General features: G+C 43.1%; 1 protein-coding gene across 2 annotated transcripts; it reads left to right on the top strand.

The window, feature by feature from the left end:
• Positions 1–109: 109 nt before the first annotated feature.
• Positions 110–21,193, top strand: LOC147009787 (uncharacterized). Of its 2 annotated transcripts, XM_085862198.1 has the most exons (3): positions 110–374; positions 2,444–2,621; positions 19,593–21,193. In XM_085862198.1, the coding sequence occupies exon 3, from the start codon at positions 19,823–19,825 to the stop codon at positions 20,840–20,842; it is 1,020 nt and encodes a 339-aa protein (XP_085718324.1). In that variant the 5' UTR covers positions 110–374; positions 2,444–2,621; positions 19,593–19,822; the 3' UTR covers positions 20,843–21,193. The 2 variants fall into 2 exon arrangements, with proteins under 2 accessions (XP_085718324.1, XP_085718325.1); XM_085862199.1 differs by lacking the exon at positions 2,444–2,621 and having other exon boundaries at positions 127–374.
• Positions 21,194–21,870: the final 677 nt, after the last annotated feature.

Genomic DNA, 21,870 nt, shown 5'->3' with positions numbered 1-21,870 from the left:
AGATTCCAAGAAAAACAACACGATCCGCCACTCTACAGGGAATTCCATCAGTGTGTGCCATTTAATGATGTCATCGAAGGTGTGACGTCATGCGCGGGCACCGCCCGTGGCGGGATGCAGGTGAAGCTGTTTCAGACGATGCAAGCCGTCGTTGTCAGTCCTTCCCCACTGCCGGCTCAACGGACGACATACCCTGTGTTAGTAAATAAGTTTACTTTGTAATTCTTTTGGAAGGTCTGTTTTCCTGTCCGGCAGGCGGTGTATGTGTACTTCATCCCACCATTAATGGCTGGTACGTCTGCTCGTTCCAACGAGCACCGTTAGGATGTACCTGGTCCTGGTTTGTCCCGACTCCACCGACGTGACGACACGAGGTATGTTTTATCTGGACACACGTATGGAGTCAGTGAAAGTGTCTGATATTGCCATTCGGTTAATTGTGACGTCAGCAAAAGAAACCATGAACACATGGATCGTCGTTCTTCATGGTAACGTTTGATGAGTTTCGGTGTCAGTGATGGGATTCATGGGAATGGATCGTTATTCTTCATGGGACCGTTTGATGAGTTTTGGTGTCAGTGATGGGATTCATAGGAATGGATAATTATTCTTCATGGGAACGTTTGATGAGTTTTGGTGTCAGTGATGGGATTCATGGGAATAATAAATAATTCGAGGTCTAACCCTACCTGTGTGATGTTGTACTCGTGCGGAGGATTAAATAGAAGATGATGTTTTGTTAGGTTTGAGTACAGTGGTGTCTTGTTGGTGGTGATTGCTTGTATCTTCGAGGTTGTGAGCTCGAATCCAGTTCCAGGCAGCACAATGTTAAGGATTTGTTGATTGTAATTTCCAGTCGGTGAAATATTTTCTGCTTGAACTGAACCTAGAGTCCACTCATCGGGGTTAACTGTTAGTTTTGTTACAGGATCTATTTCTGAATGGTTATTCGGCTTCAACTCTTCTGTACTTATAACAACAACTTTATATATATATATATTCATACACAGTTAATGTGAGTGAGTTGGTGACTTGGTGTGAGTGAGTTGGTGTTCGTGCGAGGGTGAGTAGGTTTGTGTTAGTGAGTTAGTGTGCATGAGTAAGTGAATGTGTGTGCGTGAGTTGGTGAGTGAGTTAGTTGGTGTGTGCGAGAGTGAGTTGGTGTGGGTGAGATGGTGACTTTGTGTGAGTTGGACTCGGTGAGTTAGTGTGCATAAGTGAGTGAGTTTGTGTGTGAGTAAATGAGTTGCTGTGAGTGTGCGTGAGTGTTTTTGTGGGTTAGTTGGTGACTTGGTGTGTGTGAGAGTGAGTGAGTTTGTGTAAGTGCGTAAGGGAGTAAATGAGTTGCTGTTGGTGACTTGGTGTGTGCGAGAGTGAGTTGGAGTGAGTGAGTGAGTTTGTGTGAGGGTGGGTGAGTTGGTGAATTGGTGTGAGTGAGTGTGTTGGTGTTATTCTGAGGGTGAGTAGGTTGGTGTTAGTGTGAAAGGGTGTGAGTGAGTGAGTGACTTGGTGTGCGCGTGTGTGTGTGTGTGTGAGTGTGTTGGTGTGTGTGTGAGTGTGTGTGTGTGTGTGTGTGTGTGAGAGAGAGAGAGAGAGAGAGAGAGAGATAGAGAGAGAGAGATAGAGAGAGAGAGAGAGAGAGAGAGAGAGAAAGAGAGAGAGAGAGAGAGAGAGAGAGAGAGAGAGAGAGAGAGAAAGAGAAAGAGAAAGAGAAAGAGAAAGAGAAAGAGAAAGAGAAAGAGAAAGAGAAAGAGAAAGAGAAAAAAAGGATGGTGGTGGTGTTCGTGTGAAAGGGAGTGAGTGAGTGAGAGTGAGTGAATGAGTACTAATCAGATACACTCGGTGATGCGGTTCGAAATGCAAACCTTGCCAAGGACTATAATCACTCATGGCTAATTCATTGCGGCAGAGTATGGTAACGAGCGGCATCATGCCCTCATGGATAAAGCTGGCCATCCCATGATTCCTTGTGCTGGTATTTGCCGGTACAGTACAGTGTTGGTGTTATATTGTGACTGTCGATAATGAATACACAATGTCCCTCGGAGTCGGACGAGACGTGAATGTGTAAATTGAGCAATTTCTAAATCCCCAGTGTCGCTCGTTGGCTAATCTTCATCGTTTGGACTCTTCCCCATTTGTAACCCCTTTGATCCGAACGTTTCTATGGGGCAATGGTGGTTGGGCTCATTCAACGTGAAATGAATGAATAACGCAATGGAGTTCAATTACTCAAGTGTTGAAACTGCAGAGAAGCCTCAGCTCTGATTGTTGGTGTGAAAGTCATGTCTGCTTCAGTGTATGTGAGTGAGGAGGGACGAGTCAAGGCCAGAAACAATATTGCCAGCAGTCCAGTGAATCTGGGGTGATGTTTCTCACGTTGAGGGTGAAGAACTTGCCCGTGACATCATAAATGACTGACGTGTGCCAAATGTATCCCCAGCTGGAGTCGGTTTGACAGATCGAGCTGGAATGCCATCTATCTGGCACGCCTAGGTGTGTACATCTCAGCACGCAGCCAGAGCACCGGTCTGTGGATTGAACACTCGTCCATTTGTCTTGAGAACAAGCACGACACCTTCACGTGACGTCGTTTCATCGATGGTTTCATTGCTGTGATTGTAAGCAATTCATTGTGCATTGTCTTGATTTGTAAGGCACTCGAGGTCATTATACATACATTATGTACGATATGAATATCGTTTTGACTCTGATTATTATCAATCATTCTAGTGTATAGTTTTGACCACGAGCACTTACCTTTGATCTATCTCGTCTGGGTTTGATTCCTGACCCAATTAGAATGCCAGATTGGTGCTTCGCTGGCAGGACGTCACGGACATGCCGTCAATGAGTGTGCCATCCATCGGATGGGCGAGAAACTGAGTGTCCTATCTGCTAGCATCACCTGTTGGATGTTAAAGATCACACAGTGTTTTTGATAAAGAGTTGATGAGATATGTCCGGCACACTGAAATAGTTCCAGAATAGTGACCGACTGCTGGGAAACCAATGGCAAGCCACCCAGATTGAACTGTTGCCAAGAGACTGTGTTGGCAGCAATGATTCTGTTCACATTTGTATTCTGTAATGTAATAATTCTGTAATGATTCACGGCAGATATATTGTGTCGACATGTAAGATGCAGCTCAGCTTCTGCTTACAGTTGTGCAAGCATGCCCCACTCGTGTATGTACGGGTATGTATATATATATATATATATATATATATATATATATATATATATATATATATATATATATATTCTCTCTCTCTCTCTCTCTCTCTCTCTCTCTCTCTCTCTCTCTCTCTCTCTCTCACTCTCTCCCTGTCTCACACTCACACTCTCTCTCTCACTCTCACTCTCACTCTCACTCTCACTCTCACTCTCACTCTCACTCTCACTCTCACTCTCACTCTCACTCTCACTCTCACTCTCACTCTCACACACACACACACACACACACACACACACACACACACACACACACACACACACACACACACACACACACACACACACACACACACACACACACACATTAGTGGATTGTGCTTGCATTCTGCAAGCAGATAAGTCAAGGAATTAAATTAAGAATTAGAGCACATAGCAACATTAGGTTGAACAGTTTACATTTTGTATCCTACTGATAGGCAAGATCTGAATTTGGACTTAACCAAAATCGAATCGGCTTGTTCTTGTCACCTAACCAACTCATCCATCAAGTTTTATCAAAACCCATCGATAACATTTTAAGATATCGTTTTTGGCCCCACCTCTTAATGGTGAAAGTCACTTCAAATAATTCTCGGATCTGGATCTTCAAAATCTGGCCAATTCGTCCTTGTCACCCACCCAACCTGTCCTCCAAGTTTCATCTGAATCAGTCTAACTTTTAACATAACCTGCTCACAAAGAAACACAAATAAGAAAGATGTCATGCAAAGCACGATATTTGTGGAATCCAAATAAACAATGGTTGCCATGGAAACAGTAATTTGTCAAGTTTCAAAAATTTGACCTTTCAAGTATCATACATGATTGAACGTTTTGCATATAGTAGAGTGCCATAGCAAACCAAGTGTACATTTTGTGGTAAAGCACAAATCTTGGTTGGCACAGAGATAACATAATATAAATGGATCAGATCTGGATATTGGGGCATTGCAGATTTGGCCCCTGACGATTGTGCCAGCTATCTTACAAAATGGCTGTCAAGCGATTATGGTAACTATGAGGAATGCTTAATTCAGAAGAAGTAGATGGTTTCAGTGGGGTAATTAGACAATGATAGGTCCTAGGAGATTGTTATTAAGGAAGGTTTTAAGGACAAACTTAATGAATATTCGAATATGCAACGATCCTCATTCAGAATGTCCTGAAGGGGAAAGTTAAGGAAATATTTAAGTAAATACTCAAATCTTTCCTTAAGAATGCTTTATGCAACTGGGCCATTATCCTTTAAAGTATTCGATACATCAGTCAAACATATCAAACCATGTCACTATAGCGTTGAATATCACAGTTAATTGTGTTCAGAACCTCAGGCCGCACCATTGTTACAGTCATGGTTCTAATCATGTCTCATTGGAGGTCAGACTGTCAATTCTGCAAACGGTGTCTCTCTCTCTCACTCACACACACACACACACACACACACACACACACACACACACACACACACACACACACACACACACACACACACACACACACACACACACACACACACATCTGTGCATCCAAGTGCAGCCTTTCTGCACTTGCAGCACGGCACACACCCTCCTTGCATTTGCAGGACACAAGCTCATAGCCTGTCTGGGCCACATTGGTTAATTAGTTAATTAACCAATTTCATGGTTCATTAAAACTAAAGGTTAATTAGCCTTTATTTCCACCATATTATCCTCAGAGTTCAGCAGGTCTGTAAAGTCACTGCAACCACTGGCGGCCATTTTGTAAGATTGTTGCCACGGCCGTCAGAGGCCAAATCTGCGATGCCCCTGCAATATCCAGATTTGTTCATAACATATTAGTCTATATCTCTGTGCCAAAGTTGTTGCTTTTATCACAAAATACATAATTGTTGTGAATATTTCAGCTATGGGGCCCCACTAATTAGAAATTTGGTTGATACATTTTCAAATTGTTGCCGAATAGGTGTTTAACATGTTTTGGATGGCCTTGACCTTTGACTAGTTTTGACCACATTTTACTTGTATATAATACACATAAGCACAAATCAGCTGTGTAAATTTCAATTTGATATCTTAAAAAATTGTTGAGGTATGGTAATAATAAATTCATAAAAGGCTCCATTTGATTATAATCGGGTCAAATTGTTGTCATAGAAGCCGTTGACATGTCAAAATGGCTAATTCGATCATTCTGACTTTCAGTGACCCAATATGCAAATCCTGTTGAAATTTCAAGACAATTAGGTGAAAATTGATGAGTTTATATGACCTTGACCTTTGACCTTTTGACCTCAAAGACGATATGCTTCTAGGTTTTGCTTGGTTAACCAATTCAGTGAATGAATATGCTAATTCTGTTTAAACTAATAGAGTACCCACCCTCCAGATGGGTGGAGATTGTACATTACTTGCTGAAAATAGTATAGTCTACATTTATTGCAAGAAGACTATGTTTGTATGGTCTGCATCTAAAGGGGTCTAACCGTTGTCAAGGTCAAGGGATCGAGATGGTCTAAAGGAGTCTAAAAGGTCTCAGGGGTCCAAAGGTCTAAAGGGTATGTTTCAACATAAGTTACATGTCAAAAGAATTGAAAAGGTACAAAGGGTCAAGGGGTCTAAGAGTGCTAAGGGCTCTGAAAGTTATATTTCAACAGTATTTATAAGGCCTAAAAGGGTCTAAAGGTTCTAAACTGGGTCTCAGGGTTTTAATGTCTTTCAATGCTGACAAATCTCACATGCTCACTATCTCTCTGAAAGGACCATCTAGCAAACCCCCTGATATATTTTCTCAACAATCCTCTTGAGGAGGATCAGTCATTCAAACTCCTGGGTCACACTATCAGCCATGATTTTTCTGTGGCAAACCACAATTCAAAGTTGGCCTCCAAAGCCAGCTGCCGACTGGGCATCATCCATCATACAAAGTCCTGCCTTGGCACTCCTGAACTCCTATCCTCCTACAAGGCCTTCACCCACAGCTTGATGGAGTACTGCTCTCCCCTCTGGGCTGACCACCCTGCCTCACATCTTGCTCAGCTTGATGCCCTGGAAACCAAGGCTTTCAAGATCATTGGAATCTCCCATGCTGAAGCTGAGTCTATAGCCTTATCACTTCACCATCGCAGACAGGTCAGTGGTCTCTCTATTTTCCACCACCTCCTTTCTCATCTTGCACCCTCTGCTCTTTCTGTGTTTTGTATCTCCCCCACCCCACCCCCCTCAGGTTTCTGTAGTGTTCACACAGTCCACCATCAACCCTCTTCTGGTAAAACGACCTAAATCCAGGATCACTGCTCATCTCAACTCATTTGTTCCTCTTTTTTTCCCACCTGTGGAATCAACTTCCACATCCTCTTCAATCTCATTCTTCCCAACACGTCTTCAAGACAGCTTTCACCACCATCTCAGATCATCCCCAATTCAAAACCATGATCTCTTTTACCCCCGTTAACCTTCTCCTTCCCCATCCATGTGTGTTTTGCTTCCGATTTTTACCTGTTCTGTCCTGATCCGTTCAGTGTGATAGCTCTTCCACGAGCCTCGACTATGTGTTAAAAAAAGAAAAAGATCAAGTGGTCTAAAAGGGTGCAAAGGTCTTCAGGAATCTAAAGGGTCTGAGGGGTGGTGGTACAGTCTAAAGGCGTGTAAAATGTCGAAAGGGTCTAAGGGCATATAAAGGGTCTTAAAAGCCCTAAAATATAAAAGGTGTAAGGGCTCTAAATATCTAAATGTCTGAAAGGCATGTTTGAATCGTCCATAATTAACAGATTAATTAGTTGACGTATCGTCAAGGTCCAATAATAAGTGTGTGTGTGTGTGTGTGTGTGTGTGTGTGTGTGTGTGTGTGTGTGTGTGTGTGTGTGTGTGTGTGTGTGTGTGTGTGTGTGTGTGTGTGTGTGTGTGTGTGTGTGTGTGTGTGTGTGTGTATATATATGTATATATATATATTTCGGCATGCCCCTTTCTTTGTTCCACCATCAGATTTTTGTTACTGCATGAAATGAAACAAGATTTGGCACATATACTAATGATATTATTGTCTTCCTAAAGAGGCCCCTCAAAATTCGTTTTGATGCATTTTCACAAACTCCAACGGATTCCATTCAAATTCGGTACGATTATGGCTTTTGGTCCAACTTCGGTAATTGGCTATAAATTTTTTCCATAACACTTCCGATATTCGAAAAAAAAATCGATAAATCGATATCCCTTATGGGATTTTCCATTCAAATCCACTCAAGTTTAAGGCCTACGGGGGACGCAAATTTCCACTTTGCCCCGGGCGCCGTTTACCTCCGCGACGCCAAGCTGTTAGGGTTAGGGTTTGGGTTAGTGTTAGGGTTAGGGTTAGCTACCCTAACGCTAACCCTAACCACTAACACTAACCGCTAACCCTAACCCTAACCGCTAACCCCTAACAGCTATTCAGGAAATTTGCAAGAAAGCCCGGGCAACGCCAAGCTTTATTGCTAGCCCGAGCAACGCCGGGCATTACTACTAGTATAATATATATATATATATATATATATATATATATATATATATATATATATATATATATATATATATATATATATATATATACACACAGTATATAGAAATCGAATGAAAACTGCTAATTTATGTAACCTTGACCTTTTGACCGATGGTCTCCAAAACAATCGCCTTCCAGATTGTCACTACTTCAACCGGGTGGTTACCTTTGTGAAGACCAGAGTGAAAATGGGACTTGTAGACATTTGACATACATACAAACAAACAAATAAACCAATGTCACCCGCAGGGTGACCTGTATCTTGCCAAAAGGTGACTACGTGTGACTTCTTTAAGGTCACACTGAGGTGAACAGAGCTGCTATCCACCAGGAGCGACTCCTTGAGGTATATCTGCCGACGAGAGATTCTGATGAGAATCGTTCTACAGAGAAACCATGAAAAATATGCGTTTGCCTCATAACGTCACCAAATGACGTCATAATGTCTCAAGCTTGACATATCTCGGAAGCACTCATCGAGGTGTTCAATTTGAGGTACTACACGATATGGTTCCTAAAACTTGAAAATTTGACCTTGGGGTCAAATATGTTTGACCTTAGGCGCAAACCATGAAGGTCAAGGCCAATCGCCACCAAAAATTAATCAGCTGAGCGCCAGACCATGAACTATATTCCGATGAAGTTTGAAGACGATCCGATCAAAATTACTCAAAAAAAAATAAGGCTTTCGTCGACTCCCCTGATTTGTGACAAAGTGACCTTGACCTTTGACCTTGACCTTCAAAATTGCATGTGCTGAAAGGGACCTCTATAGGCCTCTGATATGCGAAGTTACAAAATTTCCAATGACAACTGTGCTCTGCAGAGTGATTTATACGTGATTACAGACAAAAAAAACAAAAAACATATGAAGGTCAAGGCCAATCACCACCAAAAATTAATCAGCTGAGCACCAGACCATGAACTATATTCCTCTGAAGTTTGAAGACGATCCGATCAAAATTATTCAAAAAATAAGGGTTTCGTCGACTCCCCTGATTTGCGGATCAAATCCCTCATCAAAGGGCGGAAGAGCTCCTTGTGAGCCAACGGCCATCCATATTTAGTGCCCAACTGTGTCTGCGGACGTCCTCCTGCAGTTGGGTCACTTTTTATGAGGAGGTTGGTGGCAGGATTTGCACTCCGGCCACCGTAAAACCCTTCATTCCGCAAAACGCAAAAAAATCTGAAAACCCACTCCATGGGAGTACCTCCTGTGCAGCTTCCCTTCGCAGGGCAGCTCACCGGATGACGGGATTGGGGCAAAGACTTCGGGACCCCCAATCTTTGATGATAGGAGGGAAACCACGGGGTAACATCCCTGGGTCAGATTGCGGGAGAGTGTGTCGGAGTGGTGCTGAGGTGTCGTCCACCAGACGGCGGTCTCCTTGGGTTAACCTGAGGCGGTCCCTTCGGGTGGGTGCCTGGAATGTCCTATCCCTAAGAGAGGATGATCACCTGTCTCTGTTATCATCTGAGCTCAAGCGTTTGGACATCGGGATTGCAGCTCTCTCTGAGGTTCGGAGACCGGATTGTGGCAAGATAATGGTGGGTGGTTACACCTACTATTGGTCTGGTCGCTCTGATGGTTACCATACCCAAGGAGTTGCTGTAGCTGTGTCCAATAAGCTGACCCAAATGATAATTGAGGTAACACCGGTCAACGAGCGTATTATGAGATTAAGGATTCGTCACTCCTTCGGTGTCATTTCCCTGGTCTCTGTTTATGCTCCGACTGAGGCGAGTGATCTCACCGTGAAGGATGCATTCTACGCCACACTCGAGTCTGTGGTTGATCAGTGCCCCAGACGAGATACACTTCGAGTCTTGGGGGATTTCAATGCATCGACTGGAACTGATAGGGATGGTTATGAGACATGTGTTGGTCCCCATGGGTCAGGAACTATGAATCAGAATAGCACTAAGTTCCTTGACTTTGCAAGAAGTCATGGACTTAGGGTGGCTGGTTCATGGTTTCAGCACCCACAGGCTAATCGCTGGACTTGGTATTCCAACGCTGGCGGTGTGGCAAAGGAGATTGACCATGTCCTCATTAACGGTCGTTGGAGGATGATCCAGAACTGCAGGGTCTACCGGAGTGCTCAGTTCCTCAATACTGACCACAGGCTTGTTGTAGCAACTCTAAAGCTGCACCTTAAATCCTGGAGAATGGTACCATCCCAGCCTAGGCTGGATGTTTGCAAGCTCAGGGATGAGAGAGTAGCTGAGGAGTTTGCGAACAGGCTGAGTGGACACTTGGGGGGTCTGGGTGCTTTGGGGGGTCCTGAAGAGTTGTGGAGTGCCTTCAAGACCACCGTCCTTGATGTTGCCGGTAGATGTCTTGGAGCTCACCGCAGGGCAAAGAAGAATTTTGTCTCTCAAGGGACACTGGATACCATTGACCAGAGTCGCAGGGCCAGGCTGAATGGCAGAGCTGAGCTGTTCAGAGAGCTGAGGCATAAAACTGTACGTGCACTGAGGGTGGACAAGGAGGCCTATGTGCGAGGAATCTGTGAGGGGTAGAGCATCACCTGTGGACAGGTGATTCTCGTCCCGCTTACAGGGGAATTCGCGCATTGTGTTCATCCAAGCTCATCCCTCGGAGCACTGCAGTTCGAGCAAAGAGTGGTAGGCTCTTGACAGAGGAGTCTGAAGTGAAGGCCCGCTGGGCCGGTTACTTTGAGCGGTTGTACCAGGCTGATCCCCCAGCTGTTGAGTTGGATGTCAAGGGTGTTACAATCCCTGTTGCTGACCCTCGAATCAACTGTGGTCCACCTTCGCTTGTGGAAACACGTGCTGCGGTGAACCAGTTGAAACGGGGCAAAGCTCCAGGGATCTGTGGCATCCATGCTGAACTTCTCAAGGCTGGTGGAAATGCTGCACTCGTGTTGTTGCATGCAGTTTTGTGCTCTGCCTGGAACACAGGCATCATGCCAACTGACTGGAAGAGGGGCCTTGTTGTCCCTCTCTGGAAAGGGAAGGGTGATCGCCAAGACTGCAACAACTACCGAGGGGTGACGCTGTTCTGAGTGCCGGGCAAGGTCTTTGCTCGGATAATTCTTGATAGGGTTCGCCACCATCTGCTTGAGCACCAGCGTCCAGAACAGTCAGGCTTTACACCAAAGAGGTCAATGATTGACCGTATCCTTGCCCTTCGTGTCCTCACCAAACGCAGACGAGAGTTTCGGCAGGGGCTGCTTGCAGCCTATGTCGATCTCTGTAAAGCATTCGATTCAGTGAATCGGGATGTCCTCTGGAGGATTCTTGGTCTTCGTGGGGTGCCACCAAAACTGATCGATCTGATGTCTCAACTCTACTCTGGTATTGAGAGTGCTGTGACGTGTGGTGGTACCATCTCTGACTTATTTCCAGTTGTTACTCGAGTTCGTCAGGGGTGTGTACTGGCCCCCACACTTTTCAGCACTTGTATGGACTGGATTTTAGGGAGGATGTCGGAGAGATCAAGCTGCGGTGCATCGTTTGGGAATGTCAAGATCTCGGACCTTGATTTTGCAGATGATGCAGTCATCTTTGCGGAGACTTTAGACATCCTTTTGGAGGCCCTCAAGGTGCTGAAAGAGGAGTCGGAGCCGCTGGGATTACGGGTTTCTTGGGTCAAAACTAAGATCCAGGCTTTCGGTGACATCTTGGATACTGCTGTCCTGTCTGTGTCTGTTTGTGGTGAGGATGTTGAGGTCATGGAGAGATTCACTTACCTTGGCAGTGATATTCATGTCTCTGCTGGCTATGAGTCAGAGGTCAATTGATGTCTGGGTCAGGCCTGGGGAGTCATGGATTCACTGGATCATGGGGTGTGGCGCTGCCGGTACCTGTGCGGGAGGACGAAAGTCCGAGTCTTCAGGTCCTGGGTACTTCCAGTCTTGCTCTATGGATGTGAGACTTGGACTCTGACCAAGGATCTGAGACGGAGACTTAATTCCTTTGGTACCAGGTCTCTTCAGAGAATCCTTGGCTATCGCTGGTCGGATTTTGTGTCCAACGAGCGGTTGCTGAGAGAGACTCGGATGAGATTTGTTACCTGCATAGTCCGTGAGCGTCAGTTGCGGCTGTATGGAAATGTGGCTCGTTTTCCTGACGCTGATCCTGCTCACCAGATTCTCTCAGCGAGGGAGTCTCGTGAGTGGAGGAGGCCAGTGGGCCGACCACATGCCTCGTGGTTGCAGCAGGTTGACCATCATCTTAAGGAGATGGGGATGGGCCTGGCATCTGCCTGGGGGATGGCCAGACGGAGGCCCCTGGAGTACCGGCGGAAAGTGGACGCAGCGACGCGCTGTTCTGGCACATGCTCCCATACCTGACCTGACCTGATTTGCGACAAAGTGACCTTGACCTTTGACCTTGACCTTCGAAATTGTATGCGCTGAAAGGGACCTCTATAGGCCTCTGATATGCGAAGTTACAAAAATTTCCAATGACAACTGTGCTCTGCAGAGTGATCGATACGTGATTACAGACAAAAAAAAACAAAAACATATGAAGGTCAAGGCCAATCGCCACCAAAATTTAATCAGCTGAGCACCAGACCATGAACTATATTCCCATGAAGTTTGAAGACGATCCGATCAAAATTACTCAAAAAATAAGGGTTTCGTCGACTCCCCTGATTTGCGACAAAGTGACCTTGACCTTTGACCTTGACTTTCAAAATTTTATGCGCTGAAAGGGACCTCTATAGGCCTCTGATATGCGAAGTTACAAACATTTCCAATTATAACTGTGCTCTGCAGAATTTTTTATACGTGATTACAGATAAACAAACAAACAAAAAAAAACATACAAGCTGACTAACATATCTTGCAAAAACTTCGTTTTGGCAAGATAAAAATATGTCATGCACATCACGATACTTGCAAAATCCAAATGAACAATAGTTGTCATGGAAACAGCAATTTGGTAATTTCCAAAATTTGACCTATGAAGTGTTTTACATGATTGAATATTATACAGTGTTGAAATTTGGTTGATACATTTTCTAATTATGGCCTAATAGGTGTGTTCCATGCTTCGGATGCCCTTGGCTTTGACCTTTGAGTAAGTTTGACCAAACATTCTGTACATATACACATCCATACAAATAAGCTGTGTAAGTTTCATTTTGAAATGTTGAAAAATTACTCAGGTATGTTGATGATAAATTCATAAAAAGGCCCATTTGATAATGGGGTGAAATTGTTGTCAAGAAAATCGTTGAAATGTCAAAAAGGCTAAATCGAACCAGATCTGTGACCAAATATGCTAATGCTGTACAAATTTCAAGTTCGTTGGATGAAAATTGATGATTTTATGCAAACTTGAATTTGACCCTTTGAGCTTTTAACCTCAAAAACAATCTGTTTCTCGGTTTTGATTGGTGAACCAATTCAGTGACCCAACAAGAAATTTCTGTTCCAGATAGCAGAATACCCACCCTTCATGTGAGTGGACATTTCACATCATTTGCTTCAGAAAGTATAGCCTGTGGATTGCAAGAAGACTATAGATGTTCGTGTGGTGTGCGTTTAAAGGGTCTAAGTGGTCCAAAGGGTATATAGGGGTCTATAATTGTCTCAAGTAGTCTAAAGATCCTAAGTACATTTTCTAATAATAGTTAGGGTCAAAATGGGTATAATATGTCTAAGGGTCAAGGAGTCAAAGCAGTCTAAAGGGTATAAATGTCTAAACAGTCTTAAAATATCTTAAGTCTAGAATGGTTTGAAAGGTGAAAAGGGTCAAGGGGACTACATTGTCCAGGAGGGTCTAAAGGGCCTTAAAAGGTCTAAAATGGTCCAAAGGGGTCTAAGGGTATTTTCCAACAGTGGTTGCAGGTCTAAAGGATCTAAGGAGTATGCAGGGTCAAAAGAGGATCTGACGTGTCAAAAGAGGGTCGAAGATCTAAGGGTCAAGGGGTGTAAGGGGTCAAAAGGGTCTAAAGGGTTCTAAAATGTCTAAATAAGGTCAATAGAATGAATGAGTTGGGCGTATAAAGGGTATAAAGGTCAGAAGGGTCTAATGGGTGGGGGGGGTATAAAGCGTCTTAAAAGGTCCAAAGAGTCTAAAGGGGTCTAAAAGGTACGTTCCAATAATTTGTAATTCATGGACGAAGTCAAGATCCTATACTAAGTAACTTTTTGATGTTCTCATGGTCCAACTCAAGTTCAAACAGGATGTAATTAATAGACATACTCACCTGGGCCAACCAAGATTTCATTCACCTCGACGAGGGTTCACATCCACCTGTGTATTTTAGTTTTATATATAGATATCAAGTCAATCGGATGAAAATTGACGATTTATGCAACGTTGACCTTTGACAGATTGACTTCTAAAACAATAGGCTTCCTGCTTGTCACAACCTCCACCAGGTGGGGTAAGTTTCATGTAGTTGAGGGTAAAAATAGAAATACAGACAGACAGAATAACAGACCAGACCAAGCAATATACTTGCGACTGTTCAGTTTTGCAAGTAACAAAGGAGAATACATAACCTCCGTCCACCTTTGGTGTAAGTATGAGTAAGCAGTATGAGCTCTTTATTTATTCGCAATCCAAGCTCCGCCCCTCTCAGCTGAGTTAAAATGCAAAAACTGAAACAAAAAGTTGAGATCGCACACACATGCATACTTTGTATAAAGCATACTCATACATGACCTAATTTATATCACACGGACTTATACATTACATAATTTGTGTAACGTACTCACAGGTCAGGTCAGGTCAGGTCAGGTATGGGAGCATGCGCCAGAGCAGCGTGTCGCTGCGTCCACTTTCTGCTGGTACTCCAGGGGCCTCCGTCTGGCCATCCCCCAGGCAAATGCCTGGCCCATACCCATCTCCTTTAGATGCCGATCAACCTGCTGCAACCAGGAGGCACATGGTCAGCCCATTGGCCTCCTCCACTCACGAGACTCCGTCGCTGAGAGAATCTGGTGATCAGGATCAGCGTCAGGAAAACGAGCCACATGTCCATACAGCCGCAACTGACGCTCACGGACTATGCAGGTAACAAATCTCATCCGAGTCTCTCTCAGCAACCGCTCGTTGGATACAAAATCCGACCAGCGATAGCCAAGGATTCTCTGAAGAGACCTGGTACCAAAGGAATTAAGTCTCCATCTCAGATCCTTGGTCAGAGTCCAAGTCTCGCACCCATAGAGCAAGACTGGAAGTACCAAGGACCTGAAGACTCGGACTTTCGTCCTCCCACACAGGTACCGGCAGCGCCACACCCCATGATCCAGTGAATCCATGACTCCCCAGGCTCGACCCAGACGTCTATTGACCTCTGACTCGCAGCCAGCAGAGACATGAATATCACTGCCAAGGTAAGTGAATCTCTCCACAACCTCAACATCCTCACCACAAACAGACACAGACAGGACAGCAGCATCCAAGATGTCACCGAAAGCCTGGATCTTAGTTTTGACCCAAGAAACCCGTAATCCCAGCGGCTCCGACTCCTCATTCAGTACCTCGAGGGCCCCCAAAAGGATGTCTAAAGTCTCCGCAAAGATGACTGCATCGTCTGCAAAATCAAGGTCCGAGATTTTGACATTCCCAAACGATGCACCGCAACTTGATCTCTCCGACATCCTCCCTAAAATCCAGTCCATACAAGTGCTGAAAAGTGTGGGGGCAAGTACACATCCCTGACGAACTCCAGTAACAACTGGAAATAAATCAGAGGTGGTACCACCACACTTCACAGCACTCTCAGTACCAGAGTAGAGTTCAGACATCAGATCGATCAGTTTTGGTGGCACCCCACGAAGACCAAGAATCCTCCAGAGGACATCCCGATTCACTGAATCGAACGCTTTACAGAGATCAACATAGACTGCAAGCAGCCCCTGCCAAAACTCTCGTCTGCGTTCGGTGAGGACACGAAGAGCAAGGATACGGTCAATCGTTGACCTCTTTGGTGTAAAGCCTGACTGCTCTGGACGCTGGTGCTCAAGCAGATGGTGGCGAACCCTATCAAGAATTATCCGAGCAAAGACCTTGCCCGGCATTGAGAGCAGCGTCACCCCTCGGTAGTTGTTGCAGTCTTGGCGATCACCCTTCCCTTTCCAGAGAGGGACAACAAGGCCCCTCTTCCAGTCAGTTGGGATGATGCCTGTGTTCCAGGCAGAGCACAAAACTGCATGCAACGACACGAGTGCAGCATTTCCACCAGCCTTGAGAAGTTCGGCATGGATGCCACAGATCCCTGGAGCTTTGCCCTGTTTCAACTGGTTCACCGCAGCCCGTGTTTCCACAAGCGAAGGTGGACCACAGTTGATTTGAGGGTCAGCAACAGGGATTGTAACACCCTTGACGTCCAACTCGACAGCTGGGGGATCAGCTTGGTACAACCGCTCAAAGTAACCGGCCCAGCGGGCCTTCACTTCAGACTCCTCTGTCAAGAGCCGACCACTTTCCGCGCGAACTGCAGTGCTCCGAGGGATGGGCTTGGATGAACGTAATGCGCGAATTCCCCTGTAAGCGGGACGAGAATCACCTGTCCACAGGTGATGCTCTACCCCCTCACAGATTCCTCGCACATAGGCCTCCTTGTCCACCCTCAGTGCACGTACAGTTTTACGCCTCAGCTCCCTGAACAGCTCAGCTTTGCCATTCAGCCTGGCCCTGCGACTCTGGTCAATGGTATCCAGTGTCCCTCGAGAGACAAAATTCTTCTTTGCCCTGCGGTGAGTTCCAAGACATCCACCGGCAACATCAAGGACGGTGGTCTTGAAGGCGCTCCACAACTCTTCAGGACCCCCCCAAAGCACCCAGACCCCCCAAGTGTCCACTCAGCCTGTTCGCAAACTCCTCAGCTACTCTCTCATCCCTGAGCTTGGCAACATCCAGCCTAAAGCATACAAATACATGATCTAATTTGTATACCATATCCTAAAACATGATCTAATTTTTATACCATATCTTAATACATGATCTAATTTGTATAAAGCATACCAATACATTATCTAATTTTTATAAAGCATACTAATACATGATTTAATTTGTATAAAGCATACTAATGCATGATCTAATTTGTCTCAAGCATACCAATACATTATCTAATTTGTACAAAGCATACTTGTACATGATCTAATTTGTATAATACACACGAATACATGATCTAATTTGTGTAAAGCATACTAATACATGGTCTAATTTGTATACCATATCCTAATACATGATCTAATTTGTGTACCACATCTTAACACATGATTTAATTTGTATCCCATTTCCTAATACATGATCTCAATTGAATACCATATCTTAATACATGATCTAATTTGTGTACCATACACTAATTCACGATCTAATTTGTATAAAGCATACTAATACATAATCTAATTTGTAAAAAGCATATTAATACTGATCTAATTTGTATAATACACACTAATACATGATCTAATTTGTATAAAGCATACCAATACATTATCTAATTTGATTAAAGCGTTCTGATGCATGATCTAATTTGTATAATACACACTAATACATTATCTAATTTGTATAAAGAATACTAATACATGATCTAATTTGTATAATACACACTAATACATGATCTAATTTGTATAAAGCATACCAATACATTATCTAATTTGATTAAAGCGTTCTGATGCATGATCTAATTTGTATAATACACACTAATACATTATCTAATTTGTATAAAGAATACTAATACATGATCTAATTTGTATAATACACACCAATACATGATCTAATTTAAGACTGTTGTTGGCTTGGTGGTTAGGGTGGTGGCGTGGGATCCCAGGGTCCAAAGTTCAAGCCCCATTGGCTGCTGAATTAACACCAGGGGGTTGACTCAGCCTGTCATCCTTCCGAGGTCGGTGAAATGAGTACCAGTGTACTGGTCCCGGTGTATGCCCCGGTAAGAATAGGTGTACCATATCCCTGTGTCGTAAGAGGCGACCAGGGTTGGCGGCAGGAAGGGCATCCGGCCATAAAACATTGCCTCAAGAAAAATCCCAACCCCTGCACAAAATTTATATTTTACAGGGAAAAATAGCTGTAAAAACGTTTTTTTTGTTGTTTTTTTTTAATGATCTAATTTGTATAAAGCATACTAATACATTATCTAATTTGTATAAAGCATACCAATACATTATCTAATTTTTATAAAGCACACGAATACATGATCTAATTTGAATAAAGCATACCAATACATTATCTAATTTGTATAAAGCATACTGATGCATGATGTAATTTGTATAATACACACTAATACATTATCTAATTTGTATAAAGCATACCAATACTTTATCTAATTTGTATAAAGCATACTAGTACATGATCTAATTTGTATAAAGCATACCAATACATTATCTAATTTTGATAAAGCATACTAATACATGATCTAATTTGTATAAAGCATACTAATACATGATCTAATTTGTATAAAGCATACCGATACATGATCTAATTTGTATAAAGCATACCAATACATGATCTAATTTTTATAAAGCATACTAATACATGATCTAATTTGCATAACGCATACCAATGCATTATCTAGTTTGTATAATACACACTAATACATGATCTAATTTGAATAAAGCATACCAATACATTATCTAATTTGTATAAAGCATACTGATGCATGATGTAATTTGTATAATACACACTAATACATTATCTAATTTGTATAAAGCATACCAATACTTTATCTAATTTGTATAAAGCATACTAGTACATGATCTAATTTGTATAAAGCATACCAATACATTATCTAATTTTGATAAAGCATACTAATACATGATCTAATTTGTATAAAGCATACTAATACATGATCTAATTTGTATAAAGCATACCGATACATGATCTAATTTGTATAAAGCATACCAATACATGATCTAATTTTTATAAAGCATACTAATACATGATCTAATTTGCATAACGCATACCAATGCATTATCTAGTTTGTATAATACATATTAATACATGATCTAATTTGTTTTAAGCATACTAACACATGATCTATTTTGTATAATACATACTTATGCATGAACTAATTTGTATGACGTATCGTAATGCATTATCTAATTTGTTTAATGCATACTAATGCATGATCTAATTTGTATAATGCATATTCATACATACCCTAATTTGTATACTGTGTATGACTAAATGAAGAAGAAGAACCAGTCTTTTCACATGTTCAGGCACATAGGGCTGCCAATGGAATTTTTCCTTGGCTCGGGAGAACAATCCTAGATGGGTGGCCACTCTGATGCAGGCTACTGAAATGGATCATTCTTCCCATTAGGCTGGTACTGATTTTGCCGACCTCAGAAGGATGACAGGTTCAGTCAACCCACCCGTTGTTATGTTACTGGCCTGACAGGGGCTCAAACTCAGGACCCAACGGTCTTTAGCCAGCCACTTTACCATCAAGCTAACACCAGGCTTTACGAGTACATGACCTTCTTGAATATTCTTTGTGTAACGATTTATATCAGGGTGCCAGCGAGAACACACCTACTCTTCACAAGAGTCACCGTGGGATCCTTTCACCCACCAACTCATACTAGCAGACAGGACACTCGGTTTCATGTCCATCTGAGAGACGGCACACACATTGATGAATCGACCTACCTGTGAAACACCAGGATGACAGTTCATAGTGGGATTGAAAACCAGGCTGGAGTGCATGTAACACTCTACAAAACTATCCTGTCAACCTTCTTTAATGAAACGCAATGCAATAAGAAATATCTAACAATCTTCTTAAGCAAGTTCTTAAAGAATGTGGTTGTATTACAGAGGAACTGAGGTTAAAGAAGTTTGTTGTGTTTGTTCTTATTTTAAAGGATTTCATTTTAACAATGTATTCTTGTATGTCCTCCACCAGCCAGGAGAGCTGAACTTTTTTTTCCACTGCTGGTGAATCCTGAGTTTCTCACCTGATCATGGAACGTTACCAAACCTCGACTTCCACTGCTCACCATTGATCTCTCGTACTACTGTCACTTCCCACAAGTTCCAACTTAACCTTATCCTCTACATCCATCCAGGAGGTGTGGTTGCACCAGTGTCAGCCAGTATTTGATATCCGTGTGGTGTTTGCAAGTTGCCCTGGCGATGGCAGTTTGTGAGGAATTGCACCCCATGCGTTCAGCTCTGCGACGCTCCACCAGCACGGGAACCCTTAAAAAATCAGTTTCCTTTGATGAAACGTGTGACCAGATTTTCTATTTTGAAACCGAAATTGAAGTAACAGAATCTTTGCCACAACTTGATAAGCAACCACTTGCTGAGCCTCTGCAGCCAATCCCAGAGACAGAGGCGGACGACGCGTTGAATGTTTTGGATGAATCAGAGAATTCTTTACAGCCGGGGAAGGAGGTGTCAGAAAATAACTTCTCCAAAAGTAATGGTCTTCCAGAACATTCTGCAGAAGAAAGCGAAGGAGAAGAAACTTTGGCTGAGAATCTCCATGGCATTTCCATAGACGACGAAGCCACAATTAACACTTGTATTATTCCAGAACTTTTTAAAATGGCAAATGGACATGCGGAAGGTGTAGAGATTGATATGCAGAATGGTTCCTCTGTTTCACAACTTACTGAAACGTCAGACCGCACAGATGGTAAATTGAGACCCCCTGAAGAATTCCTTGAGAGTTTGAACTCCAGAATAGCTGCAACAACTGAACAAAACCCACCTGCAGTTATGTCCAGTAAAACTACACCTGCTCCAGAACTAGTGGCAGGATTGAAGAACAAAGGAGATCATCCCGATCAAGGAGGCGTTTCCGCATCAACGATCGCAAGACTCCCTGAAAAGAACGTTCTGATCACTCGTTCTCGGCCAGGCCATGGCCTGACGTCTCGTGTTGCCCTAATGAGGCCGAGCAGCCATCACGCATCCTTTTTGACGACACGCACTCAATTTGGGCAGCACCCCTGGAGTACAGCGATGGGCAAAGGGATAGGTATTGGCTACCTTGGTACAAGCAATGCTTTGCGTAGAAATGTCAATGTGGCTCTTTTCCAGCGAATGACTGCGAAAAGATTTGTCACTCAGGGGCACTTGGCTCAGACGCCAGCATCACGCCTTAGGATTGGGCGGCTTCACCCGAACACGTTCTCGACTTTATAATTAGTGGGTGAAAATAAAACCGCAATTATGTTGTCGTGTTCTTTAGAGACTGCAAAAGTTTTTGAAACTGTCACCACTGCAAGTGGTTGCAGTCCCCCCTCCAATTGGCGGGGTTAGAATAATGGTGAAGTATACAATCATGGACCTCTCATGACTGTCGTTATGGATTCGACAACTAGTATACAAACCTCGAAAGTGGCGGCCATGATGAGTATGCAGCCGCTGTCGTGCACTACCTTTCTTGTACTCCCCACTTCCCTCCGAGTTGAGTTTGTAGATACCTGCAGCAAAAAGTCTTGCTGCTTAACTATGGTACTTAGGGTTACTGTGTGATTAAAGCTATTGTCTACATATTCCGCTTGTGGTGTTTTTCAATCGTTAAAACCTTCAAAAACATAACCTAAGATCTCACTTTGAAGTGTTGTCTTTCCATTTATGTATGAATGAAGGGCAGAGGGCAAGTGGCACTATTGATGTGAATGGTGTCTCATGTTTGTAGTGGTTGCTGAGAGGATATTTTAATCCCTGGTGGGGCCCAAAACACACCCCAGTAATTGAGCTTGACACACCGAGGTGATGAATGCCAATGCACAAGTTGACTCTGACATTCAGCCAGGCTTCATGGTCTTCGCAAACAATTCGGAACATTTCTATTGTTTCAATGCACTTGACCAGCACCACAGGTCATGTCTTGGATGTGTCGTCATGTACACGTGTTGTTTCAATGAATGAATGAATCAATCAATCAATCAATCAATCTCTACTCTACAAGGATGTCACAGAATTCACAACAGACCAATTTTAAAAAAAGGTGAAGATTTCATTTAATATGGTATTAATAACAGGTAATATGATTGGTTTTAATAAGTAATTAAATAATTCAACAGTTTACGTGATTGGTTGACCATATTTTCAAAACATAATAAAACAATTAAAAAAAAAAATTTTTTTTGCATTCTGTAGTGATTTCCTTGACACCCTGTACATAATTTTTCACTTAGAAGCAAACATTTCAAAGTGCTTTAAAA

The sequence above is a fragment of the Eptatretus burgeri genome, chromosome 17, assembly GCF_056783735.1.
Source record: "Eptatretus burgeri isolate ZD-2024b chromosome 17, Ebu_testis_v1, whole genome shotgun sequence".
Lineage (NCBI taxonomy): Eukaryota > Metazoa > Chordata > Myxini > Myxiniformes > Myxinidae > Eptatretus > Eptatretus burgeri.
The sequence above is the reverse complement of the archived record's forward strand: the minus strand, read 5'-3'. Positions and strand labels throughout refer to the sequence as shown.

Coding starts and splice junctions, on each gene's coding strand:
- LOC147009787 (XM_085862198.1), top strand. CDS start 19,823: ATGGCAGTTTGTGAGGAATTGCACCCCATGCGTTCAGCTCTGCGACGC.